The 27,780-nt window shown below is 50.2% G+C and overlaps 1 protein-coding gene and 1 non-coding gene across 13 annotated transcripts; both read left to right on the top strand.

Annotated features, from left to right (window-relative positions):
• Positions 1–633: 633 nt before the first annotated feature.
• On the top strand, positions 634–27,676 carry CHD4 (chromodomain helicase DNA binding protein 4). Of its 12 annotated transcripts, none has more exons than XM_031444239.2 (40): positions 634–804; positions 1,645–1,822; positions 5,311–5,432; positions 5,641–5,835; positions 6,053–6,171; positions 6,297–6,538; positions 6,786–6,913; positions 7,163–7,298; positions 7,445–7,623; positions 7,824–8,063; positions 8,696–8,899; positions 9,018–9,223; positions 9,585–9,716; positions 9,795–9,891; positions 10,542–10,733; positions 11,157–11,357; positions 11,545–11,682; positions 11,937–12,058; positions 12,173–12,346; positions 12,684–12,825; positions 12,918–13,049; positions 13,162–13,279; positions 15,065–15,189; positions 15,513–15,750; positions 15,916–16,091; positions 19,505–19,685; positions 19,770–19,856; positions 19,943–20,031; positions 20,135–20,268; positions 20,599–20,743; positions 20,836–21,001; positions 21,267–21,364; positions 21,484–21,604; positions 21,865–21,936; positions 22,240–22,377; positions 22,632–22,740; positions 22,851–22,983; positions 26,056–26,251; positions 26,983–27,146; positions 27,325–27,676. In XM_031444239.2, the coding sequence occupies exons 2-40, from the start codon at positions 1,723–1,725 to the stop codon at positions 27,340–27,342; spliced, it is 5,709 nt and encodes a 1,902-aa protein (XP_031300099.1). In that variant the 5' UTR covers positions 634–804; positions 1,645–1,722; the 3' UTR covers positions 27,343–27,676. The 12 variants fall into 12 exon arrangements, with proteins under 12 accessions (XP_031300099.1, XP_031300096.1, XP_064335040.1 ...); XM_031444236.2 differs by having other exon boundaries at positions 26,056–26,254; XM_064478970.1 differs by having other exon boundaries at positions 649–804; positions 5,620–5,835; positions 7,484–7,623; positions 26,056–26,254.
• Positions 21,041–21,180, top strand: LOC116150411 (small Cajal body-specific RNA 11). Its single transcript, XR_004134172.1, has one exon. It is a non-coding gene; the product is annotated as a small Cajal body-specific RNA 11 (non-coding RNA).
• Positions 27,677–27,780: the final 104 nt, after the last annotated feature.

Genomic DNA, 27,780 nt, shown 5'->3' with positions numbered 1-27,780 from the left:
GGTTGTGAGGATCTAGCCTGCAGGGGCTGAGGGCAGCTCCAGGGGGTTGGTTATTATGGGATGTCAGTATAGAAAGTGGGAGACTGATTATTACGGGATGTGTGTGGGAGGAGGCCGAAGTGTCCGTTGTTGGGGGGGTGAGTTTCTGACTATTATGGGATATCAATCTGGGGGTGGATGAAGAGTGGTTATTATGGGATGTCTGTGGGGGATGGGGATGAGTATTATGGGATGTGAGGCTGAAGGGCTGGGAGGGGTGCTTATTATGGGATGGCCATGGGGAGGGAGAGGTGACGAATTATTATGGGATGTTAGCATTAGGGCCAAGAGTGAAGAAGTTGGCAAAGGATGTCTATTATGGGATGTCTGGGGGGGTAAAGGGTTAGTCAATAGCCCTGGCATATATGTGTATGGAGTGTATGTGCGTGGGGGGGTGGGGGGGGGTGGTGTCCGTGTGTATTATGGGATGGCCAGGAGGTGGGTGGTTGCCCGGGTGACACGCGCGCGCGCGCTCGAAGGGGGCGTGGCCAATGGTTGCCTGAGCGACGAGGGGGCGGGGGTTGCCCGGGAGACCTAGGGAGGAGGGTGGCGGTAGTGGAGGGGGGGTTGGAGTTGGTTGAGGTTATTATGGGCTGTCCGTGGGGGGGCGGGGCCTGTGCGGTGGGATTTCCCGGCCGGTGTTTCGGGCCCTTTAAGAGGCGACGCCGGAGCCGGAGCCATTTTCCCCCCTTCGGCCGCGGCGAGGAGGAGCCGGAGCGGGAGTGACACCGGGCCGGACCCAGCGCGACCTGCGGCGGCTCCGGGGTGAGGAGAGCGCGGGGTTCCCAAAGAGACGGCCCTCGCAGTTCGACCAGCCCCGAGGGTCATCCCTCCACCCCCTAGCTTCTCAGGCGTCCCCGGACCCGCGGACCGCCCCCTGCCCTGGGAGCCGACCCTGCCTTTCCAGTCCCTGCAGGGCGCCCAGCCCCCGCCCTCGCCCAGCCTGAGTCTCACTCCTCGCGACTCCCACCTCGGGCTTAGTCGCCCACAATGCCCGGCGCACCCCCTCGCCCTTTGCTCAGTTGCCCCCCAGGACACGTGGCCCGGCCCCCTGCCTGGTGGGAGCTCCGACCCCCCCCCCAAGCCCCTGCCTGCAGCCCCCCGGAGCGCTGAGCCTCCACGCCCCCTCGTCCCCGCGGCTCCTCCGGAGAACCCGAGTTGTCCCAGAGGACAGCTTTTGGAGAGCTGCCCTGTCTGAGGACTGGCCCCTCCCCAGGCGCAGGGAGGCGCCCCCCCACCCCCAAGTGACCTTGTGTCCCCGAGCGCCTCTCCTCCGGTCGTCTCCCCTGGCACCCCCCCCCGCACCGCGGCCACTCAGACCCCCTCCCTCGTCACGCCCGGCTCAGTCCAGTGGCTTGTCCCCTCCCCACGCCGGCACCGGCCTGCCCTCGGGGGCGCCGCTCCCTCTTGTCTGGGGGGCTCCAGTCGGGGAGCGGGCTTCCGGGCTGCCCCCGGGAGTGTGGAACTAAGTTCAGCCTGAGTGGTTCGGGTGCCCTGCTCGGGCGGCTGGGGGGGGCCGGGGGTGGGCGGAAAGCGCGGTGGGGTGGGGGAGGGGGCCGTGCGCGTCACTGACTGTTCTCTTTCTCTCCCCCCTCCCCCGCACAGTGACTCGGGCCAGTGTCGAGGGCCCCAGGCCGCAGGCAGGAGCAGCTGGGCCAATTCCCTGGCCGGGAGCGGAAGGGGATGGCGTCGGGCCTGGGCTCCCCGTCCCCCTGCTCAGCGGGCAGTGAGGAGGAGGATATGGATGCACTTTTGAACAACAGCCTGCCCCCACCGCACCCAGGTAACATCTTCCCCGAGGGCCCCGGGCAGGAAGGAGCCATCTGGGCCCTCCCTGGTGACTCTGGTGAGACAGGATTGAGTTTTGGGGCTTTCTCTGCAGTTTGAGGTGGAGGGCATCTGAAGGGAGTGGTTCCCTTCTGCGGAGCTCTTGTGGGGGGTGGGGGGGTGGAAGCCATGTGCCTCCCGGGCTCCGCGGACCCCGATGCAAGCTTGCTGCACTGTCTTCGCGAATGCTATGCAGTTCCCAGCTGAGGGAGCTCTCTGGGCTGGCAGGCTTTGCCTTATGTGGGTCCCGGGAGGAATGCAGGTAGCTGGGACCCCTGGAGGCTCTGCGGGGGTGGGGTGGGGGGTGTTGAAGATTGCTGTTGGAGGAGACCAGCCCGGCATCTCTGCGAGTAGGATCCTGTGGTTGCTGCTGTGGAAAGGAAAGGGAGTACTGGTTACTCTGATTATTTTTAGCTTCTGATCAGTTACCGGCTTTCTGTGCTGCTTCAACTGTGTGAAGTTTTGAATTGTTGCGCTCCGCAGCTGGGATCCAGAGTACTTTTAGGCAGGCAGATTGTGGAAATGTTTTGAGCGGGGCAAGGGGTAGGATGTAATGCCCTGCAGGATGTACTAGGAGGGCAAAGAGAAGGGAGCTGACACCCTGGGTGCTCCTCTTCTCCTGGCGAGTGGACTTAGTCCTGGCTTTTTTCCCTAGAGACTTTTGCCTCCGTGCAGGTAGCTTGGGGTTTTTTGGGCTGGTGGTGTGAACTGTGTGCGTAGGTGTGTTGGGGGTTGTGCTCCTTGGTCTGTGTTTTGGGGTGGCTCCTTGGACTGGCCAAACCCGTATGGATATAACCAGCCTTCCTGATTGAAGTGGTTCTTGATACCTCAAATGATGACGGATGTCATATTTCTAAGTGGATGTCTCTGTCCTCTGTCTTTCTTCAGAGTCCCTAGGTTAGTCACCTTCTTGCTTCCTTGATCTTTTCTCCTAGCTTTGTTTTTCCCACATGCAGTTTCTTCATCTCTGTTTAGATTTTTAATTCTGGAGCCTGCTGGTCCTATTGTTTCCCGTGGAACAGCTTTCACTTTTGCCTTCTCTCTTCTTAGCTCCAGCTGCAAGTTGAGGTGGTCTGGGAGAGATGTTTCCACATTTGGCGCTTCACTTCAGCCTGAGGCCACTTAGGAGAGGGTCAGTCTTGTTACTGAGTCTTAAGCTGTTGGGATGAGAAACAGGCTTGAGTCTCATTACTGTGTAGGGCAAACTGGTGGATTTCTGCGCTGTTGCCCGAGGAGGGGGCAGGGTGGTGGTAGTGGTGAGGTGATCCTGTCCTTTCTGTGAGGGGCAGGAGAAGTAGCAGCGCCATCCACCCGATGTTGGCTCCACATCTTGGCTTCCCATTGGTCCCTGGGTCCGGGGCTGCCCCTGTGTTGATTGGGAGCTGTGCAGCTCCCAGGGTGAACTCTGCCCCAAGCTGTAGCATGACCCAGTTTTTCCACTTGCCACACCCCATTCCGGCCCCTTTCCCAAATCTTCCTCTATGTCTCAGCCAGTGTGCCGTTGCCATGTCAGCACATCTGCCTGAGACGTTGGAGGGTCTTATGTGGATGGCAGTGTGTCCCCTTTGCCTCCATGGGTTTGTCCTTGTCTCCACTTCCAGCTTTTACGGAGGTGATGAAGAGGAAGAACCCAGAGACATGGCTGATTGGCGAAGGGGGCCATATGGGATTGATGGGGAGAAGCCCTTAAGAAAATGATTCTTTCTGGTGAGATCCAGGCTGGTGTTCCCTTCCCAAGGGAATGGGAGGAGCTGTCTTGGCCTGATCCTGGGCTGAAGAAAAGGGGAACGCTGATGGTGCTTTGTCCAGCCTGATGTCTCCTGTTCTCTAGGATCTGCCGTGCACAGGAAGGGTGGAGCTAGAGGCATTTTAGGGCCATTTTTGGGGGTCAGGAGCTGAGCGCATGTGTAGGAGTGACGGATTCATGCTGTGGTCCACCACTCTCTGGGTGCTGCTGCTTTTTGCTGGTGTGAACGTGTGATTCCTACGTGTTGGACAGGTGGCTACCTCCGCTGTAAGAAGTGGTGTAGGTTCTATGGCCTGCACTCTGGGTGGGGGCGATGAGAAAAATAAGTTCCAGAGACGTCTTGTGGGCTCCCATTCTTCAAGGTACACCTTTTGGGTGTCAGAAAGAAGGTGGTGGGCTCCAACCACAGCTCCCCTGAGCTCTGTTAGGTCTCAGGTCTGATGATTGAGAGAATAATGATGGCAGGAGGAAGTCAGTCCCTCCCCTGGTGCTGCCCTTCAGGTTGTCTTGGGTTTCCCAGCCTAGGACGTTAGAATGGCCTCTTGAGAACTGTGTCATCCCAGAGTAGGTGTCAGGAGAGATGGCATCGGGACCTGGGGCCAGGTAATAATTTGGGAAGTCTTCTGTGAGACAGTAGTCTTTCCCCGGCTACCTCTCTCAACCCCACCCCCTCCCCTGCCACTTCCTGTCTGTCCTCTGTTGGCAGCTGGGTGCCCTGGGCTGGCTTCTGTGGTCAGGAGCCATTTTCCCTCTCCTCAGTGGGCGAGGCCCTCCCTCCTTCCCTGCACTCCCTTCTCCACTCCCCCTCCTTGGGTGGGGGTGGCTTGGGAAGAAGGAGAGGAGGGAGGAGGGAACTGGTGTGAATGTCTTTTACAAAGGAAGCTGCCTCCTGGCCTTCTCTCCCAACCCCCATGCCCCTTCCCACCTATGCCCGCCCAGGAGCACTCAGTGTTACCCCAGGCTTTGTGTGTGTGCCCAGCCAGGGGAGGAGGTGGAGCCAGATGGGCGGAGGGTGGGGGGGATGGTGACAGCTGGGCTGATTTGGGCCCCTGGGGAGAAGAGGCTACTGACCCAGGAGAAGCTGGGGAGGAACAGTGGAGCTGGAGGGGGAAGGAAATTGTGTTGGGAGTGGGTGAGATCCTGGGCTGGCAGCTGGACCTGGGGCTTGGAGGTTCTGGTTGTTCTGAGCAGTGATGACCCAGAGGGAGTAGCAAAGGGTGTGGTTTCTGGGACCCCTGAGCAGATACTGTTCTGGAAATGTGGTGAAGGTGTATTCTTTAGTTTCTGCCTTCTGGGTAGGACCTTTCATTCTCATTTCTTGGTTTACAGAGTAGTTGGTGGCCAGTTGCAGAACTAGACCTATTTCTCTTATTTGGTTAACTGTAAGCAGCTTGATTCAGCTGCCCCAGTGGACGTATAGAGGACTGCTGATAGGGATGGGGAGAGTAGGCAGGGGTCTGGACAGCTGCCCGAGGTGGGCCTGGTCTGGCCTGGCAGGCCTATTTCGGGTATATCCAGCTCTCTCTTTGTCTGTTTTTGTCCTGAGTATCAGCTTCCTTCTGTGGCGTGTGTAGCAGGCTCTTCAGTGGAATCTGGGACAAGAGGTGGGGGAATAAAATCTAAAGCCTCTGGATTAGGCTCTAACCTTTCGCTATTGATCTTTTCCCTGCCTACCATTCTTGGCCAAATATATGTAGAAAACGAAGACGACCCGGAAGAGGATTTGTCAGAAGCAGAGACTCCAAAGCTCAAGAAAAAGAAAAAGCCTAAGAAACCTCGGGACCCTAAAATCCCTAAGAGCAAGCGCCAGAAAAAGGAGGTGAGTGGGTGACTGGGTGTTATGGGGAGTGAGAGGAAAAAGGGCTGAGCTCTGAGGGGCTGGAGGCCTCTGATCCTTGCCCTGGAGTGGTGGGCCAGGGCCTGGGCACTGCCTCAGGGCTGTCCTGAGGTCAGCATGTGTGTAGCATGTGTGTGTCTGTCTCCCTCTCCTCCCTTCCCTGCTCCAGCGTATGCTCTTATGCCAGCAGCTGGGGGACAGCTCTGGGGAGGGGCCGGAGTTTGTGGAGGAGGAGGAAGAGGTGGCTCTGCGCTCAGACAGTGAGGGCAGCGACTATACCCCTGGCAAGAAGAAGAAGAAGAAGCTTGGACCTAAGAAAGAAAAGAAGAGCAAATCCAAGCGGAAAGAGGAGGAGGAGGAGGACGACGATGATGATGATTCAAAGGTGCCTGGACCTCCATCCTCTTCCCTGTGCTGTTAACTTCTGTGCCCTGTTTCCCAGGTCCTCTTCTGCCCCTCAGAACATGTCCTCCCCGCCTCTTTCTGATGATCTCCTCTTAACTCTATCAAACTTGAGGTCTTGCAGGCCTTAGTTTCAACTCAGATTCCCTTAGCAAGTGTGGGCACTAGGAGTCAGGTCTTTGACCATGCTCTCTCTGCAGGAGCCCAAATCATCTGCTCAGCTCCTGGAAGACTGGGGCATGGAAGACATTGACCACGTGTTCTCAGAGGAGGATTACCGCACCCTTACCAACTACAAGGCCTTCAGCCAGTTTGTCCGGTAAACAAGAGGGTCTTGGGGGCAGGGGATGGAGAATGCTTCTGGAATCTCTTCTAACTTCTTTTCCCCACCTCTTTTATTTTTAAACTGTTCTTCTTTTCTGTCCTTGTCCATTTCTCCACCAGACCCCTCATTGCTGCCAAAAACCCCAAGATCGCTGTTTCCAAGATGATGATGGTTTTAGGTGCGAAGTGGCGGGAGTTCAGCACCAACAACCCCTTCAAAGGCAGTTCCGGGGCTTCCGTGGCAGCGGCAGCAGCGGCAGCAGTGGCCGTGGTGGAGAGCATGGTGACAGCCACTGAAGTGGCACCACCACCTCCTCCTGTGGAGGTTCCTATCCGCAAGGCCAAGACCAAGGAGGGCAAAGGTGAAATGGGACTCCGTGGGAGGGGACTGGTGTGGGCTTAGAATGTTGAAGTCAGAGGAAGCACGGAAACACTGTTCTGTCGGCCCAGAGAGACAATAGGAGGGAGGAGTGGATCTTGGATTAGGAGGGAGATTTGGGAAGCAGAACATGCGGAAATATTTTTGGTGGAGAAAATCTTATTTTCCCCATCTTCTGCCCTATGATGTGCATTTGAATTGTACAATCTCACTCGCACTCCTGATTTTAGGTCCCAATGCTCGGAGGAAGCCCAAGGGCAGCCCACGTGTCCCTGATGCCAAGAAGCCTAAACCCAAGAAAGTAGCTCCCCTGAAAATCAAGCTGGGAGGTTTTGGTTCTAAGCGTAAGAGATCCTCGGTGAGAGCCCAGCCCGTCCCTTGGTGAGGGTGCCTTAGTCAATGGAGAGGTTGTTGCCTTATGTCAGGTTGGGGCCTTCACATTAGGCGTATCAGAATGTGGGGAGCTGGCCACAGACCAGGTGCCTGGGCTCCATGTGGCACAGTCCTTGCTGGGATTCCAACACCCCCAGTAGAAGGGTGATCCCTTCTCTACCACTCTCCTTCCCCTTGGCTTGAACTCTAACCTTGTTCCTTCTCATTCTGCCAGAGCGAGGATGACGACTTAGATGTGGAGTCTGACTTCGATGACGCCAGTATCAATAGCTATTCTGTTTCTGATGGTTCTACCAGCCGCAGCAGCCGCAGCCGCAAGAAACTCCGAACCACTAAAAAGAAAAAGAAAGGTGTGTTTCTTTTCTGTGTCAGTATGTGGTGGGGTGAGGGGGGAATGACGGGGGAAGAATCTCCCTCAGGAGATCGAGGTCGGGCTTAGGGGGTGGGGGGAGGTAGTCTTTTTCTAATAACTGGGCTTCCCCTCTTCCTTGCCTAGGCGAGGAGGAGGTGACTGCTGTGGATGGTTATGAGACAGACCACCAGGACTATTGCGAGGTGTGCCAGCAAGGCGGGGAGATCATCCTGTGCGACACCTGCCCCCGAGCTTACCACATGGTCTGCCTGGATCCGGATATGGAGAAGGCTCCTGAGGGCAAGTGGAGCTGTCCGCACTGCGTGAGTACCTGGCTGTTGTGCCCTTTGGAGCCCTGGGGAGGAAGGGTGGGATGATACAACTCCTTGAGGCCTGGAGAGGGTAGAAGTGGTGGTGGTGCTGGCGGTGGGCTCTTGGAAGCCTTTGGAGGAGTGGTAGGCATGGTTCAGACTTGGGGGTGGGGGGGGTGGTAATAATCTGACGCTGTGGTCCTTGATGGCAGGAGAAGGAAGGCATCCAGTGGGAGGCCAAGGAGGACAATTCAGAGGGTGAGGAGATCCTGGAAGAGGTTGGTGGAGACCCTGAAGAGGAGGATGACCACCATATGGAATTCTGTCGGGTCTGCAAGGATGGCGGGGAGCTGCTGTGCTGTGACACCTGCCCTTCTTCCTACCACATCCACTGCCTGAACCCCCCGCTGCCAGAGATCCCCAATGGCGAATGGCTCTGTCCCCGTTGTACGGTGAGTGTCTGAGCCCCGCCACAGCGGGAGGTGTGGGCGGGGTGGTCTAGAAGGGTGTACCCCTCTTCCGTGTAGGCTTCACAAGGCTGAGGCACAGGTCATTGCAGAATTGTAGACCCTTGAGCCTTGGGACAGGTGTTTTCCTTCCTCATAGAGTCCTGGGATCCCTTTCCTGGGAAAACATAGGACTGACCTGGAGCAGAGGCGTTGATGCTTTGCCAGCTCTCCTGAGGAGGATGCAGCCATGTTCTTCCTTCCAGGACATCCTCCTCTGGCCTCACACCCAGCCCCTGGGCCTTGGTAGCTTGGGTTAGTTTTATAGGGCCACCTACTGCTTTTGGATTGCTCAGGAGAGGCATTCTGGGCTCCAGGTCGGTGGGTTTTCCATGCTTGCTTGTTGCAGGTTGTCGTGGAGTCTAGCTGCTGACTCTGCTAAGCTGACAGGAGTGAAAACAGCACGTGAATCCTGGCTGAAGCCCAGAGACGGAGAGGGAATTCTCTTACTCTCCCCCTAGAAGGGTCCTGGGATTAGATCTGACCTGAAATGAGATTTTAGTAACTCTTTGATGGGTTGGAGCTGTGGGCTCCTCCCTCTCAATGGTAATGAGTTGGTGTTGAATTATTTCTTTCAGTGTCCAGCTCTTAAGGGTAAAGTTCAGAAGATCCTAATCTGGAAGTGGGGTCAGCCACCATCTCCCACACCAGTGCCTCGGCCCCCAGACGCCGATCCCAATACTCCGTCCCCCAAGCCCTTGGAGGGGCGGCCAGAGCGGCAGTTCTTTGTGAAGTGGCAAGGCATGTCTTACTGGCACTGCTCCTGGGTGTCTGAGCTGCAGGTAACCCTGGGGCGGGCTCGCGGTGGGGGCTGCAGTGAAGAGGGTAGCGAGAAAGCAGCCTCGTGGGTGGAAGGAGCGAACGTAGCTCGTTGGTGACTCTCTTTTAATTTGCCTGCAGTTGGAGCTGCACTGTCAAGTGATGTTCCGAAACTATCAGCGGAAGAATGACATGGACGAGCCGCCCTCTGGGGACTTTGGGGGGGATGAAGAGAAGAGCCGAAAGCGGAAGAACAAGGACCCTAAGTTTGCGGAGATGGAGGAGCGCTTCTACCGCTACGGGATAAAGCCCGAGTGGATGATGGTCCACCGCATCCTCAACCACAGGTCCCAGCAGGGCCGGGCTGCTGCTTGTCTTGGGCGTACTGGGCGTGTGTCCTGGGGAGACTTCCCTGCCAAAGGGGATTAAGAAAATGGATGTCACCAGGAATTTACACTTGACAAGACACTCAGTGTATTATTAACTGACCGAATCCTGGTGTTTGAGCCACAGACTATAGATTAGATATTATTTTTGGTGCAGACTGGTAGACCAGACATATCTGGTTCTGAGCACATGTGGTATCACCTGACCATCACCCTGGCCTTCCTAGAGGTCTGGTTTAGAACATCCACTGTGGGCAGGGCTAACTTAGGAGGTGAGGCGGGTGGCCTTCTGGCTCTGAGGGTTTTCTCCTTGACCTTGCAGCGTGGACAAGAAGGGCCACGTCCACTACTTGATCAAGTGGCGGGACTTGCCATACGATCAGGCGTCCTGGGAGAGCGAGGATGTGGAGATACAGGACTACGACCTGTTCAAGCAGAGCTACTGGAATCACAGGTGGGGGATCTGTGAGGCGGAGATGCTTCTGGCTGAGAAGGACCCTTGGCAGCTGTGTGACACGTCTGTCTGCTTTAGGGAGCTGATGAGGGGTGAGGAGGGACGACCAGGCAAGAAGCTCAAGAAGGTGAAGCTGAGGAAGTTGGAGAGGCCCCCTGAGACTCCTACGGTTGACGTGAGTTGGTGGAGGAGGGAGGGCAGTTGGTGTGATGTGCTCCGGTCTGACGGTGGGGCTCAAGGTCACGGTGGCAAGTGATTCTGTAGCTGTGGTGCTTCATGGACTCTCCCTGCTCTCCACGTGTCTGTAAACCAGAGAAAATACTGGGATTCTTTACTTTCTCTTCATCATCAGGAAACATCATTGGTGTTTTCAGTATTATTTCTGGAGGGGTCACACAGCCATGCTTTTATGAAACTTAATTTTGGAACCTCGGTTTTCTGACCCTTAATTTGTGGCTCAGTTCCTCCAGGTTTTGTGTAGTAGAACGCGAGTTTGGTTAAGGTTAAAAAGATGAATTTAGGGGAAGCATATGATCGTTCACCTGGCGGATCCTGACTAGTAGAGTTACTGTACTGCCAAGGAGACTACGATTTCTATAGGACCTCAGATCAGCGTAGGGCTTAGATCTCCGTCTTGTTTTGCTTCCTGGAGGACCCAAATTGAGACACAAAGTTACAGGAACCGTTGAGCATCTTTTTCCCCACAATTTTTTGTGGCTCCCTCAAGGCAGATCCAGTGAAGATATGTGAGGAGGAGGCAGCTGGTGTCTTATGGAAGGACGGGAATTCCTTGCCAGCTCTTGACTTCTTTATTTCATCCTTCAGCCAACAGTGAAATATGAGCGACAGCCAGAGTACCTGGATGCCACAGGTGGAACCCTGCACCCCTATCAGATGGAGGGCTTGAACTGGTTGCGCTTCTCCTGGGCTCAGGGCACTGACACCATCCTGGCTGACGAAATGGGCCTCGGGAAGACGGTCCAGACAGCAGTCTTCCTCTATTCCCTCTACAAGGAGGTAGGAGAGCTGGCGCTCCTAGTGTCTTACGTGGGTGCTTTGTGTTCATGGCCTTCTCTCACACTCTGAGGAGACAGAAAAAGGGAAAAAACACTGGTCTGTGGCCCTGAAGAAGATGGTTGGGTGACAGATAGACACGGGGGTGCAGCAGGGCCCTGGGCAATGGCAGCCTCAGTCCCAGGGAGCGGAAGTGTGTTGAGATGAGCAGGACTGCGGGTGGAGCTAGTGTGGAAAGCCTTTGGGTAGAAGGGGCGAGGCTTCAGGCCCCCAGTGGAGCAGGCAGGGCTTTGTGGGGAAGGGGCAGGCAGGGTGGGTTCACACGTAGAGGAAGGGGAGGGGGAGGAGCAGCAGAGGGCTCCTGGGGCTGGGCTCGTGTGTAGGGCCCTCAGTCCTCAACTCCGCGGCTTCTCTTCTTCCCCAAAGGGTCATTCTAAAGGCCCCTTCCTAGTGAGTGCCCCTCTTTCTACCATCATCAACTGGGAGCGAGAGTTTGAAATGTGGGCCCCAGATATGTACGTGGTGACCTACGTGGGGGACAAAGACAGCCGCGCCATCATCCGAGAGAATGAGTTCTCCTTTGAGGACAATGCCATTCGTGGTGGCAAGAAGGCTTCCCGCATGAAGGTATCTGGGTGAGGGGGAGGCAACCCTCGAGAGGGAGGTGTAGCTGTGGGTTTAGTCTTCCTTGTCGTGCCCCGGCCCCTGGGGTGAGGCGAAAGGATAACAGCGGAGGGGGGAGACCCCCACGTCCCTTGACTTCGCTTATACTGGCGGAGTCGGACACTTGTGACCAGGTTGCCTTCTTACGCAGAAAGAGGCATCTGTGAAGTTCCACGTGCTGCTGACGTCCTATGAGTTGATCACCATTGACATGGCCATCTTGGGCTCTATCGACTGGGCCTGCCTCATCGTGGATGAAGCCCATCGGCTCAAGAATAATCAGTCTAAGGTGAGGCGGGGGGGCAGGTTACGGCCCCCAGTTCTAGGACCACCTACTCAGTAAGGGGAGACTCAGGCGGAGAGGAGGGGAAGAAGGGTCTCTGCCTTCCTTCTCCTTGTGATCACCCCTGAGGTCAGGCCTTAACGGAGAGGTGGGGGTGGGGGTGGGGGCTTACCTGCTGGGCGGTGAAACAGCTCTGAACTTGCGGAGATGTGCTGGAGCCCTCTTCTCACTGAATTCACTTCTCTCCATCTGCTCACCAGTTCTTCCGAGTCTTAAATGGTTACTCACTCCAGCACAAGCTGCTGCTGACTGGGACGCCATTACAGAACAATCTAGAAGAGTTGTTTCACCTGCTCAACTTTCTCACCCCTGAGAGGTTCCAGTAAGTGTGTTCAACCATAATCGGCTCATAATTCTTCTGATTCTGCCTTTTGCCCATTTCCTGTCTCACTTCCTCCCTTTGCTTCTCTCCAACAACTTTCTCCTCTTTCTGAAGCAATCTGGAAGGCTTCTTGGAGGAGTTTGCTGACATTGCCAAGGAAGACCAGATTAAAAAACTACATGACATGCTGGGACCTCACATGTTGCGGAGGCTCAAAGCTGACGTGTTCAAGAACATGCCATCCAAGACAGAACTGATTGTGCGTGTGGAGCTGAGCCCCATGCAGAAGTGAGTCTGAAGGGACAGAAGCATTGACTCCATTTTGTAAATCTGGTTAGATGTCTGCCAGTCCGCACAGTGGTTCTTGGTCCTCCTCCTACTCCGCTTCAAGGCATCTGGTGACCGGAGCAAGCAAGGCCTAAAGAAACCTGTTGCCAGGGAGCTGGGGCCCAGAGTTCATTTCGTTGTTCCTTAGCTGATTTAAAATGATGGTGATGGTGTGCTTATTAGGTTTCCTCGGTCCCAAAGTGAGATATGTTGGAAGGAAGATGTCAGACCTTGCGCCTGCATCATGAGTCATGTGAAGGCTCTTAGCGTGACCTCTCTTGCCGTCTTGTCCCCGTAGGAAATACTACAAGTACATCCTGACTCGGAATTTTGAGGCACTCAATGCTCGAGGCGGCGGCAACCAGGTCTCTCTGCTGAACGTGGTGATGGATCTTAAGAAGTGCTGCAACCACCCATACCTCTTCCCGGTGGCTGCAATGGTACGCTGAGCCGCCTCTTGTCCTCCTTGGGTGGGAACTGCTGCACTTGGGCTCTCTTTCAATATTTTTTTTCCTTTTATCTCTTTCCTCAGGAAGCCCCTAAGATGCCTAATGGCATGTATGATGGCAGTGCCCTAATCAGAGCATCTGGGAAATTATTGCTGCTACAGAAGATGCTCAAGAACCTTAAGGAGGGTGGGCACCGTGTCCTCATCTTCTCCCAGGTATTGTGTGTGCTGGGCTGGGAGCTTCAATGGGCAGCAGGGGACCAGTCAGTGACCTAGGGAGGGGATTTTCATCTGACTTGCCCGAAATTAAACCTTGTTCCTTTTCCAGATGACCAAGATGCTGGACCTGCTGGAGGATTTCTTGGAACATGAAGGTTATAAATATGAACGTATTGATGGTGGAATCACTGGGAACATGCGTCAGGAGGCCATTGACCGCTTCAATGGTGAGCAGGGAGGAGTGGCTTCGATCCCAGCATCCTTGTTCACTCGTGTCTTTGGACTGGTCACTTGTTCTCATGTATCTGCCTTTCTCTGTAGTGGTTTGGGGTCTTTGTCAGTTGATGTGGAAGAGGACTTTTTCTTCATTGGAAGAATGTACTGGACTATTCATAAGAGATTCTTCCCCCTTTGCAGTCTTTGTTCTTTCTGCTAGAAAGAAGGGCATTTTATTTAACCCTCCTCATTGCATCTTGAGGCCTTAGGAGGGACCAGGAGTTGTCAAGCCCATGTAGCAAGTTAGTGGCAGACTTGTCTCAGTAGCCACCACCACCTCCTCTTCTTTTTATTTTTATTTTTACTTTTTTTTATGGAAATATATTTGATTTACAATGTTGTGCTAGTTCCTGGTGTATTGTATAGTGATTCAGTTATACACACACACGCATTCTTTTTCATGGTAGGTTATTATCACAAGATACTGAATGTAGTTCTCTGTGCTGTGCAATAGGATCTTGTTGTTTATCTGTTTTGTCTACAGTAGTTTGTATCCAAACTCCTTTAATTTATCCCTTCCAGCCCCTTTCCCCGTGGTAACCATAAGTTTTCTATGTCTGTGAGTCTTTTTGTTTTGTAAATGAGTTCGTTTGTATTCTTTTTTTTAAGATTCCACATATAAGTGATAGCATATGATATTTGTCTTTCTCTTTATTAATTCACTTAATATGAGAATCTCTAAGTCCATCCATGTTGCTGCAAATGGCATTATTTCATTCTTTTTTGTGGCTGAGTAATAATCCATTTGTGTGTGTGTGAGTGTGTGTGTGTGTGTGTGTGTGTGTGTGTGTATACACACCACATCTTCTTTGTCCAGTCATCTGTTGATGAACATTTAGGTTGCTTACATGTCTTGGCTATTATAGTGTTGTGAACATTGGGGTGCATATCTTTTCGAATTAGAATTTTCTTTGGATATATGCCCAGTAGTGGGATTGCTGGATCATATGGTAACTATTTTCAGTTTTTTAAGGAATCTCCGTACTATTTTCCATGTTTTTTGTTATAATTTGAAATAATTTTGAACTTAAAGTTCAAAACATAGCGCAGAGTTCATGTACAGCCTTTGCCCAGCTTCTCTTAATAATGGCTATATAACCACAGTGCAGTGATCAAAACCAGGAAATGAACACTGGTGTTGTACTGTTAATTCAGCACAGACTTGACTTGAATGTCAGCACTCTCCCTGGGTCGGGACCCAGTCCCAGACCCCTTGTCGCATTCAGTTGTTCTGTCTTCATTCCTCCCTTTCCCTGCATGATGTGATAGCCTCTGTTGGTTACTGGTCACCTGTTTTGTAGACTGTCTCTTAAGTTTAGCTTTTTCTGATGTTTTCTCATTAGATTGACAGTAGACATTTTGGCCAAGAATGCCTCAGAAGCGATGCTGTGTCCTTCCCAGTGCGTCACATTGTGGGAGGACGTGATGTTGATAATGACCCATTGGTGGTGGTAGCCTTGATCAGCTGGTTAAGGTGGTATCAGCTGAATTTCTCCACTGCGCAGTTACTCTCTTTTTTTCATTGCAATTGATAAATATCTTGGGGGAGTTAAATGAGACTATGGTAACATTCTGTTTCTCCTTAAACTTTCACACTGACTTCAGTGTCCATCGGTGGTCCTTGTGGTGATTACTCTGGTGTTCATCTGTTGAAGCTTTTTGTTTCTGACACTCCTTCTACATTTGTTAACTGAAGTTCAGGAGACACCTCTGATGCTGTTTGGTTCCTTTCTCAGCCCCGGGCGCTCAGCAGTTCTGCTTCTTGCTCTCTACCCGAGCTGGGGGCCTCGGAATCAACCTGGCCACTGCTGACACAGTTATTATCTATGACTCTGACTGGAACCCCCATAATGACATCCAGGTGAGCAGAGGCAGCGGCCTTGGTGTGTGGTGATTTGTGGGGAATCCACAGTGTTCTGTGAGGGCCCCACCATTTGGAATTCGTTGTTTCAGGGGGAGACAATAGAGTCCTTTTAAATGTCTTCTGCCTTGTTGTAAGCTAGGGAATTTGGGTTAGCTGTGGTCCCATTTTGGGTAACATGATAGATTGTGGTGTCTGGGGGTAGGGGTGCAAAGGGAAGTTTTATACGAAGACAAGCTGGTGGATTGAGCTCATTATGTGGAAGTCAAGGCAAGAAAATATGGTTACTTCAGTTTCTGACTTTCTTTTCTGCCCACCTCCAGGCCTTTAGCAGAGCTCACCGTATTGGGCAAAATAAGAAGGTGATGATCTATCGGTTTGTGACCCGTGCGTCAGTGGAAGAGCGCATCACGCAGGTGGCAAAGAAGAAGATGATGCTGACGCATCTCGTTGTGCGGCCTGGGCTGGGCTCCAAGACTGGGTCCATGTCCAAGCAGGAGCTCGATGACATCCTCAAGTTTGGCACTGAGGAGCTATTCAAGGATGAAGCCACAGATGGAGGTGAGCTAGGCAGGAACTTGTTTTGGTGTGGGGCTTGGCCTCTTTAGAGGGTATCTTTGATACCTGGGGTCCTGAGATTCGGGCCTAGGGTCCTGTGGGACTTGCTTTTTCCACTGCAGCTGCTGAAGCTAACTGGGGGGGGCATGGACCCCTGATTCTTTATAGGAGGAGACAACAAAGAGGGAGAAGACAGCAGCGTTATCCACTACGATGATAAGGCCATTGAACGACTGCTGGATCGTAACCAGGATGAGACGGAAGATACAGAATTGCAGGGCATGAATGAATATTTGAGCTCATTCAAAGTGGCCCAGTATGTGGTACGAGAAGAAGAAATGGGGGTGAGTATCAGTCCAGGGCAGTGCTGTGCTTTGGTCCAGAAATTGGAATTGAGATCAAGGTGGTGTTGGAGATAAGAGGGAAACTTCTGTAGGCAAATTAGTATGTTGACAAATTGATAAACCTCCTCTTTTGAAAAGAAATATAGTAACATACGAGCAAATCACATTCCCATCTTAGACATGACTGTTGGGAAACTCATGGCCACATTTCACACTCAGAACATTCATGTTAGCTTTTTAAATCAGAATCTCCTTTTATTTTCTCTTATGTGTTTTATTAACAAATAAACTTTTGATTGCTATCGCAGGTTCCTCTGGAGAAAAGGTAGGACATAGGATACATCCTTGGCCTGTCTCCCTGTGCTTTTTAAAACATTAGAATTATTTTCACTTTTACTTCTTATTTAAGAGTCCAAGAAGTGCTTTATTTATTTACTTATCTTTAGTTAAATATAGTTGATTTACAATGTTAGTTTCTGCCTTTTTTCTTTTCTGTTTTGTTTTTTTTTTTTCAGTAGAAAACAAAAGGTACTCAGTGATAAATGTATGGCTTCTGTAATGATTTTTTCCCCCCAAATGATATCATAGGGTGTAAAATGGGGGAAAAAAACTGCTTTCTCTTCTAGTCTCCTTTAAACCACCCCGGTCAGGGTACCTGGGATTGGCATCGGTTTCTGGTGGCCTTTGCCATCATTTCTCATCCTTCTAATTCAGAACTTTCCCTCTTGCTGTGTCCTGCTGATGCATAGGCATTGTCTTTGTTTTTAAAAGTGATGCTGCACACGTCATTTGTGTGTAACTGGCGTGGAGTCTGGCAGGTCTGTAGACCAGTAGTAACCAGTCAGAACTGCCCTCCTTCAGGGGCTCCGGGTTCCCGTTGGGGCGGTGACTGCCTGCGGGAGTGACTGGCTGGGGCGGCGCATGCTGAGCCGTTGGAAGGGAGCAGTGGTGTGCTCCCTCCCGTTGGTGACCTCTGCCAGTGACTGCACAGGTATATAGATGGCCTTCTCGTTAGTGGCTGCAGCTGCTGTTTATAGTATTTTTAAATATTATTTTTTGAATAGATAGTACAGTGGACCTTGAACAATGCAGGGTTTAATCCTCACATAACTTGTAGTTGGCCCTCCATACCTGTGGTTCCTCTGTATCTGCAGATTCAACCAACCATAGACCATGTAGCATTTACTGCTGAAAAATACCCATGTGCGTACAGGTGGACCCGCACAGTCCAAACCTGTGTTGTTCAAAGGCCAGCTGTAATTCACCTGGTTCACAATGTGAAACATACACCCCAGTCCTCTGGCTGCCTGGCTCCCTTCCTGGGCCTAAGTTAAGTTTTCAGTCTCTTGTATGTCTTTCTAAAATTATTTAATGTGCATATGAATTACATATACATGGGTATACACATAGATATATACACACAAATACCATTTTTCTTTCAAGGAAAGTAGTTTTTTTTTTTTTCTTTTTTAAAATTAAAATTATAAAATTAAAAAAATTGATATAATTTCTAAAGATTACTTTCCATTTATAGTTATTACAGAACATTGGCCACATTCCCCATGTTGTACAAGACATCCTTGAGTCTGTCTTACACCCAATAGTCTGTGCGTCTCACTCCGTCACCCCTTCTTTTTTTATATATATATTTTTATTGAAGTACAGTCAGTTTACAGTGTGTCAGTTTTGTGTACAGCATAATAAATACTTCAGTCATACACAAACATACATATATTCATTTTCATATTCTTTTTTCATCATAAGTTACTACAAGATACTGAATATCGTTCCCTGTGCTGTACAGTATAAACTTGTTCATCTATTTTATGTATATTAGTTAGTATCTGCAAATCTAGAACTCCAAGGAAAGTAGTTTCTTATACATAATGTTCTCTTACCTTCCTCACGTCCACCTAATCTTTTTTATTCAATTTTAAGACTTTTTTTGAGCAGTTTTAGGTTTACAACAAAACTGACAGAAAGGGAGAGGAATGTCCTGTCTGTTCTCTCTCCATAGACACGCACAGCCATTATCAACAACAGTCACCAGAGTGGTACTTTTTTTTAACCAAGGATGAACTACAGTGACACAACATAATCACCAAAGTCCATAGTTCACCTTAGGGTTCATACTAATGAAGTGAATAGTGTTGCCCATTCTACACGTTTGGACAAAAGTTTAATGATATGTTCATCGTTATAATGTTACATGAAGTATTTTCACTGCCCTAAAAAACTTCCTTCTCTGTGTATTCATTTCCCCTCCCCCCAAACTCCTGGCAACCAGTGATCTTTTTATTACCTCCATAGTTTTCTTTTCCAGAATGGCATATAGTTGTTAGTCTTTCTTTACACCTAATAAATCTTGAAAGATTTCATCCAGATCAATACATAAAGAGCTTCTCCTCCCACCTACCCTCCCCCTCACTTTTTTTGCTGCATATTATATCCTTGTTTGGAAGTACCATAATTTCTTTAAGAAAATTGAGATATAATTGACATATACCATTATATTAGTGTCAGGTGTGCGACATAATGATTTGGTATTTGTATGTACTTTGAGACACAGTCATCCCAACAAGTTTAATCAGTATCTGTCGCCATACATAGTTGCACTTACTTTCTTACGATGAGAACTTTATGAGCTGCTTTTTTGGCAACTTCCAGATATGCAGGGTGGTGGTATTACCACTGCACATAATATCACCATGACTTATTTATCTTATAACTGGAAGTTTATTCCTTTTGACTCTCTTCACCCATTTCGCCTCCTCCCCCTCCCATAATTATTCAGGTTCCACACCGATGGATATTTAGGTTGTTTCTAGTATTACGCTGTTAGCAGCAGCTTAAATCTAATGCAAGGGATTTGGACTTAGGGGTCCTGAAGTAGCTGAAAATAATGTAAGACTTTCAAAGGAGCATAAACATTATTGGGATATAAGAGGATGCATATGTCATTTTTTCCCACAAAGTTGGTAAACTTTTATGAAGTTTATGTAGAACAGAAAGGGCATTGGCCTTTCTACTTTATCTCTGGGGAAAATCTTTTGCAGTGTTTCAGAAGCTTCTCCATTCTGCTTGCTGAGGCTCTGAGTCTCCTACATGGCACTGTCTCCTGGCTGTGCGTGTCAGTAACAAGGGCTAAAAGAGCGTATGTCTCCTCATCCTTCTCTTGTGATAACAGCTTGGTCCCATATTTTTCTTTAGTTATGCTGAATGCTAATCTTTATATAATTAAGAGGAACCACATCTTGTCAATTAAATTCAAGTTCTCAGGTCCAGGCAGGCACACCAAGTATTTCAGGGTCCAGTCATGGAAAGGAGCTAGCAGGATGGGAACTGTGAGGACCAGGGGTAGCTGGTGGTGCTGACTTCAGCACCTCTGAGTCCTGGCCCTCCCTCTGTCCCAGGAGGAAGAGGAGGTAGAACGGGAAATCATAAAACAGGAAGAAAGTGTGGATCCTGACTACTGGGAGAAATTGCTGCGGCACCATTATGAGCAGCAGCAAGAAGATCTGGCCCGAAATCTGGGCAAAGGAAAAAGAATCCGTAAACAGGTCAACTACAATGATGGCTCCCAGGAGGACCGAGGTGTGTGTGGCCGGCCCCGCCCCCCACCCATGGGCCGTTCCACTAGAGCAGTGGGCCCCGCTCATCTGCCCTCTCTCCCTCCAGATTGGCAGGACGACCAGTCCGACAACCAGTCCGATTATTCAGTGGCCTCAGAGGAAGGTGATGAAGACTTTGATGAACGTTCAGAAGGTGAGGGCTGTGCCTTTTTCCTGGCTCTTTCAATCCTGCTTTGACATCCCTACCAGTGTCACTCATGCATCCTCTTCTTCCCGCAGCTCCCCGCAGGCCTAGCCGCAAGGGCCTGCGGAATGATAAAGATAAACCATTGCCTCCTCTGTTGGCCCGTGTTGGTGGGAATATTGAAGTAAGTAGCATACGGTGCTGGGGAAGGTTAGGTGAGTGTGGATAACTGGGTCTTTGGTGGAGTGAAGTCTGCTCCCTCTCACCTAGGTTTCTTCCTCCCCCAGGTACTTGGCTTTAATGCTCGCCAGAGGAAAGCCTTTCTTAATGCAATTATGCGATACGGGATGCCACCTCAGGATGCTTTTACCACACAGTGGCTTGTGAGGGATCTGCGTGGCAAGTCAGAGAAAGAGTTCAAGTAAGTTGAGAGTTGGAATGACTGAGGGAGAGTGAGGGCTTGTGATCTTGGTCATTCCACTGTGTTAGTCCAGGCTGTGCAGGGAAACTGGCTGTTTCCTCTGCTCAAGTTGACAGTGAGGTGTTAGGGTTGTTTGTGTCCCTAGCTTCCCTGGAAGGGGAACTGGGGCAGAATGTGGGGTGGGGAGACCAGCTTTCTGTGCGATGGTGGACTTAGCGCAGACAGAGCCATGTTTGTCATCTGGGATGATGCCTGACTGCAGGTGGGAGGGATCTGCTCCAGGAGTTGGCATGACTGCTGTTTAACCACTTCTTTACCTCTTTACTACAGGGCTTACGTCTCTCTCTTTATGCGGCATTTATGTGAGCCGGGAGCAGATGGGGCTGAGACCTTTGCTGACGGTGTCCCCCGAGAAGGCTTGTCTCGCCAGCATGTCCTTACTAGGATTGGTGTCATGTCCTTGATTCGCAAGAAGGTGAGCCCTGAGCCTCTCTCCGCTGTTCAGGGTCTCTGGGGGAAACTGCAGGAAATGAGTGGAGGCTTCAACCTCTTGTCCCATCACTGCAGGTTCAGGAGTTTGAACATGTTAACGGGCGCTGGAGCATGCCCGAACTTGCTGAAGTAGAGGAGAACAAGAAGATGTCCCAGCCAGGGTCACCTTCCCCAAAGACGCCTACACCCTCCACTCCTGGGGACACACAGCCCAATACTCCTGCACCTGCCCCACCTGCTGGTAAGTCTGCCTGGACCATCACTTTCTGTCCTCCTCTTCTTGTCCTGGCCTGTGCTTTTTCTGATCCTCTGTGCTCAGTTCTAACAGGGGAGTCTGGCAGGACACACAGCAATCTCCCTCTCAGTTTAGGAGGGCCGTCCTAAGAACTGGGCTGGCTCTTAAAGGCACGAGAGGACAACTTAAGATGAGACAATTTAAGATGAGAAGGCATGACCTTCTCTCTGATCCGGGACCTTCCTAATTAGTGTCTATTATTGGTCTGCAGAGGATGGGATAAAAATAGAGGAAAATAGCGTCAAAGAAGAAGAGAGTGGAGAAGGAGAAAAGGAGGTTAAATCTACAGCCCCTGAGGCCACTGTTGAGGTAAGAGATGAGGGTGACTGGATGCCACACCAAAGGCAGGTGGATAAGTCCACTCTGCCTCTTGGGTCCTGACCCATCTTTCTTCAATGTCTGTCTTTTTTTCTTTGATGTGTACACAGGCCCCAGCCCCTGCCTCAGAGGATGAGAAGGTCCTCGTTGAACCTCCTGAGGGAGAGGAGAAAGTGGAAAAGGCAGAGGTGAAGGAGAGAACAGAGGAACCTATGGAGACAGATCCCAAAGGTATCCACATTTTCAAGCACTCTAGATCCCTGTGAACTAGTGGCTCTGGGACTTCAGCCAGGCGGGAGAGAAGGCTGGAGGAAGCGACACACTCAAGAATCCTGCAACCTGGATTTTAAATTGTGGGCTTTTTCTCTCTCAGGACATCTTTTATGACTTTAATCATCGAGATTTAAGTTTTGGACTGTTCCAGCTGCATATACCGTAGAACAGAGAACACTGTTCTTTGGGTACGCCCTCAGTGCCCTCTGTCTCCCCAGGTACTGCTGACGTGGAGAAGGTGGAGGAGAAGTCAGCAGTCGACCTGACTCCCATTGTGGTGGAGGACAAAGGTGGGTGTTTGGAGAAGCTGACTGTGGTTTAAAAGGACTCTAAAACTGAAAGGAAGGACTTTATCTCCAGGACACCCCTCCACCCCTCAGCCTTCCCATCCACACCCATGTAACCATATATCCCAAGCTGAAAGACTCCATCTCTCCCCACATTTGGTTGTCAGTGGGCCACTGGCGCCTTTTTCTGGGTTTGAGAAGCACTTAGGTGGAGAGAGGGCAGAAGCATGTGGATACATAAGGTGCTGTGGGGAAGGTGCTGGGCCTCCCTCTAGAACTGACATCTTTCTTCGGCATATCCTGCAGAAGAGAAGAAAGAAGAAGAAGAGAAAAAAGAGGTGATGCTTCAGAATGGAGAGACCCCCAAGGACCTAAATGATGAGAAGCAGAAGAAAAACATTAAACAGCGTTTCATGTTCAACATCGCAGATGGCGGTTTTACTGGTATGAAAAAGAGGGGCCCCGTGGAGTTAGGATTTGAGGTGAAATTAAGGTTCTTGTTAGAAGCCAGGGTACAGAGACTTCACCTCTCCTAGATGAGGGAATGCCAGGATGACCACTTGCTGCTCCGGGGTCTGTGTTAGGAAGCCAGAGGTGTACTACTAAGCTGGTATCTGGGGATCAGGAATAAATAGCTTAGAATCTCATGGATGTTTGCCTTTCTTTTTCTCCCCAACCTTCCCTAAATTCCATTCCAGAATTACACTCCCTTTGGCAGAATGAGGAGCGGGCAGCCACAGTCACCAAGAAGACTTACGAGATCTGGCACCGACGGCATGACTACTGGCTGCTGGCTGGCATCATAAAGTATCCTTTGCCGGAGTCTGGGCTGAGGTTGTTGGTGAAGGTTTCTGAAGGTCCCACAGTTTGAAGTTCTTACTCTCCTTGTTTCATTTTCCTGAGCAATTTTCCAATAGCCATGGCTATGCCCGGTGGCAGGACATCCAGAATGACCCGCGCTACGCTATCCTCAACGAGCCTTTCAAGGGTGAAATGAACCGTGGCAATTTCTTAGAGATCAAGAATAAGTTTTTAGCCCGAAGGTTCAAGGTGAGCAGGATGGGGAGGAATACAGTGTTGAAGTGATGGCCTCTAGAGTGCGAGAGGGAGTCTGTTCATCCAGCCATAGTGCTGTGTTCTCTGTACTTAACTTTTTGTATTCTGTGAAAGGCTTTGCTCTCAAGTATCTTAAATACTAGAGATCAAGACAGACTTGAAAATGAACCAGCTTTTCAAGGGCTGAAGACTGTGCCTAATGAGTGACACAGAGCAGTGCAGCGGGTGTGCCAAGGGAACACTAGTGTTCAGGAAAGATGCAGAGGTGGGGTTGAATTGGATCTCTGAGGATGCAGGGCTGTTAGGGGGCTGCTGGACCTTTTTTCTGGGTCTGAGAGTGTGTGGATATGGGCGGGGGTAGATTCATTTTCAGAATCACTGGGACTAATAACCCTAGGGCTGATGGGGTCTTACTCAGAAACTCAGCAAATGGATGTCGAGGGTACCTTGTGTGCAAACCATCAAAATGGAAAACCATGCAGATGAGACACATGGATCGTACGCTGAGCATAATAGGAAGATAAGGATTGTACACTAATAAATCTCACAACATCATGTGCCCAAGCAGTGGGTGGCACAGGGACAAGAGACAAATAAGGCCTGGTGCCTGCTCTCCAGGAACGTTGGGTTTAAATAGAGGCAGATACATGGTCAAATGAATGCCACTGTGTGTGTTGGGAGGGAGGCTCTGAATCCATAAGGAAGTTCTGTAGAGGGAATGTGGGCAGTGGGGAGAGGGTTCAGAGATGCTTCCCGGGGACAGCGGCCCTGGAATGAAGCTGTGATGAATGTTACAGAGACTGCTGGATGGGAATGGAAGGCTGTTTGGACCCAAGGGATTAGGCTGAGCAAAAACAGAGTCTGCAGAGCTTTGCGTGTCTGGAAACAGCCTGTGGTCCAGGTGGGGTGTGGAAGACACTGTGCTAGTGATGGTGGGAGGTAAGCTGGAGAGAGAGTTAAGGGCTAGAAGTCAGTAGGTGGGGTTTTGGCACTAGATAAGAGAGTTTGGCTCTTACCCTATAGTTCATGGGCAGCCATGGAGGGTTTGTGAAGAATTTTAATATGACCAAAGGAAACTGAAACAGAACATTTCAGTTCAGTGAGATGACAGGACCATCACATGGTCATGAGTTAGCAAGGGCTGGGTTGTGATGCTGGTTGTGGAAAATGAAAAGGAAAAGATAAAGGAAACAAAACACCAAAGAATTTATAGGATTTACCGACTTACTGTAGGGATTAGCAAACTTTGTTAAAGGGCCAGAGAGGAACTGTTTCAGGCTTCGTGGAACATTGTCACAACTCTGCCACGGTGTGCAGCAGCCACAGGGGATAAGTAAGCACCAATGTGCTCCTGTAAACTTGATCGACACAAACACTTGAACTTCATATAATTTTTATGAAGTGTCATAAACTATTATTTTTACTTTTCCCCAACCATTTAAAACTTAAAAAAAAACATTCTTAGTTCTTGGGCCCTCGAGAAACAGGCAGTGGCACAGATTTGGCCCACAGGCCGTGGTTTGCCTAGTCTTAATTTACTGGATTTGGGTTACAAAGAAGTGAGACACCAAAAATAACTGAAGTCTTCAGTGTGAGTTGCTGAGAAAGTTAAATTATCATTGGCAGATCAGAGAAGTGAAGAGAGGGAGCAGTTTATAGAAAAGAGTAAGTTCAATTTTAGAGAAGTCACTTGATGTTTCTCGCACGTACATATCCTCTCAGTACCCCTGCCACCATCAACAAGTGGGATCAAAGTGATCAACCGTGCATGAGTGGGATCGGAACAGTCAGTGCCTGAGACACAGGTCTGAAAAGCCCAGCTCACTTGCATAGAGGTGCTGGCTGGTGCCAGGAAGGGAGAGATCTCTTGGGAGAATGCTTTAAAAGAACAGCCAAGGACTGATCCTGGAGAAAGCTCATGGTTTGGGGCGGGAGGGCGGAGAGAGTTGGGGAGGAGACAGGGTGTATGGTTGAAAGTAGATGCTCCGTCTGTTTGGGATAAGTTAGTGGGCCCTGATGGAGCCTGGTCTTGTGGAAGAAACAAGAGTCCATTATTCTCATACTGCCCTCTTCCATGACCCCTAATGGATTTATTCTTTTTAAGAACCAGTGGATGCTTGAGCAGAGTAAGTCTCATAACTTACAAATCAGCATTCTGTCTCTTGGAATATATGTCAAAGAAACTTTCATGCCGGTGACATGTGTAAGAGTGTTCACTGCAGTATGAGTTTTGGTGGTGGGGCCTGGAGGCAATGTAGATGTTCGACATGGGGAGTATGGGCAGGTAAAGTGTGGACTCACATCACAGAGCAGGTAATGTGAGCAACAGAAGTAACAAAATACATGTCCTATAACAACATGAGGGGAGCTTTAAAAAGATGTATAGTAGGTGAAGGAAGAAAAAGCATTCTATAACAGACAGAAAAACATCATTCTGTAAATTAGAAATGTGCAGATGAAACAATCCTCAGTCTTCAAGAATACTCTCAAAAAGGTACACAGTGTATTAGAAGGGTTGCCTATTGAGGAAGGAAAGGAATGCGGGTGAGATGGAGACAAAAGAAACAACAGGAATAATTTTAAGGAGTAAAACAACCTAAATGATATAGTAGGTATATCCATAGGATGGACTGCCATGCAACCATTAAAAGTCATCTTTTATAAACAGCAATTAATAATAAAGGAGAATCCTTACTCTATAACTTTTAGAGTGAAAACACAATGTAAATACTTACATAGAATGATCTTAATTTTTGTAAAATACAAATGCAACGGAAGACCTCAGAATGTTAACAGTATCTTTAGGAGGTGGAATTGTGATCTTAATTCTCTTATATATTCTGTATTTTCTGAATTTGAGTTTTTATCATTTTTGTGTTAAGAGTGAATCAGTAAAGGGTAAAGAGCCTTAAAAACACCAACCTCCAAAGGAGGGTTAAAAAAAAAGCAACATAACGCTGAACTGGTCGGGTGTGGGGCCATCGGAAGGTTCTTTACAGGTTCTGGGAGGCCCACCAGAAGTAAGCAGTGTTAATTCACCTTCTGTCTCCTCTCTCCCTCGTCCAGCTCTTAGAACAAGCCCTGGTGATTGAGGAACAGCTGCGCCGGGCAGCTTACCTGAACATGTCAGAGGACCCCTCTCACCCTTCCATGGCCCTAAATACCCGCTTTGCTGAGGTGGAGTGCTTGGCGGAGAGTCATCAGCACCTGTCCAAGGAGTCAATGGCAGGAAACAAGCCAGCCAATGCAGTCCTGCACAAAGGTAGCCAGTGGCTCCCCTGCCTCCTGCTGACTCAGCCTCCTTCCTCCTCTGCTGCCCGCCCCCCCCCCCCCCATATTTACTCCTCAGTTCCTGACCTTTTTCAGCGCCCCTCTGCCTAGGAGCTTAGGATGCGCTAGGGATCCTTGCCTTCCTCCCTGGGAAGCTAACATTTCAGAGGCAATCAAGGACAGTCTTTCTTTGCCTCCTTTAATATATTTAAGTTCTTTGCTTCTCTGAAGCAAAGCAGGATAATATAATTTCACCTGGATACTCAGGTGATTTAAGATCCTGTCAAATTCTAGACCCTTTCCAACATTTTGTTTCTAAAGTTAAAACACTGTGTGTGGGGGGATGGAGGGTGAAATAAGGAAAAGGCTGTTACAAAGGAAGACGGAGACAGCTCCAAAGGTGGAGAGGAAAGACAGTGGGAAAAGGAATCAATAGGAACAGCCATTCAACAAGTGGAGGAGATAAAGACAGTAGGGATGAAGGGACAGTGAGGGTCAGGTGACTTTTAAAAAGCACAGAATCATGGACAGTTGGAATTGGAACATGAAGAATAGGAGTTTGAGTGTGGTGGAGGCCAGGTCAGGTGCTCAGTGACAAAAGAATACTCCAGCACATCTCTCACCTGGTGACTGAGAAGTAATAGGGGGGCTTGGTCCACTTACGGTGAGATGGGTCTCAGTCTCGACCACCATGGCTCACCGCCACCTCTTCTCCCCGTGCAGTTCTGAAACAGCTAGAAGAACTGCTGAGTGACATGAAAGCCGATGTGACTCGACTCCCAGCTACTATTGCCCGAATTCCCCCAGTTGCTGTGAGGCTACAGATGTCAGAGCGTAACATTCTCAGCCGCCTGGCAAACCGGGCACCTGAACCGACTCCACAGCAGGTATAGGACCGTTGTTCTCTGGCCAGCTGTTCCAACAGAGCCATTCTGGAACGTGTGACTTTGCTGTCTGTCCCTAGCTTTACATACTGGGCAGGTGGGGCTGGCTTACCAGTGAGTTCCCTTGGGATCAGGTGGGTTCTTTGGTCTGGAATTCTCATCCTTCGCTCTTTCCCTACAGGTAGCCCAGCAGCAGTGAAGATCCAGATTGATGATACCGCCTCCACCGCTGAGCAGTGACCTTCCTCACTTTCCCTTGCCCAGCTTCTCCCCTGGGGGCCTGAGAGACCCTCTCTTTCCTTCTGCCCCATCTTCCATGTTGTAGAGGAACAACCCCCGTGCACTGGGGGAGGGGAGGGAGTGAGGGGCAGTGGTGCCCTTCCTGCTGGAGAGACGTGCAGCAGTAGCGCCGGCGCCATCTGCAGGGAGCTGGCGGGCTGGCCTGGGCCCTGGCTTCTCCCCACTGTAACGTCTGTTACAAACTGTTGTGGGTTCCCGCCAGGCTTGAAGAAAACGATCTGAATTTCTTCGTCCTTTTGGTTTTATTTTGTTGGTTTATTTTGTGTTTTCTTTTCTCCTTTTTTGGGGGTATTCACAGTGGGCCGGGCCCCTGGGCGAGACACAGCTACCTCTGTTG

The sequence above is a fragment of the Camelus dromedarius genome, chromosome 25, assembly GCF_036321535.1.
Source record: "Camelus dromedarius isolate mCamDro1 chromosome 25, mCamDro1.pat, whole genome shotgun sequence".
NCBI lineage: Eukaryota > Metazoa > Chordata > Mammalia > Artiodactyla > Camelidae > Camelus > Camelus dromedarius.
The sequence above is the reverse complement of the archived record's forward strand: the minus strand, read 5'-3'. Positions and strand labels throughout refer to the sequence as shown.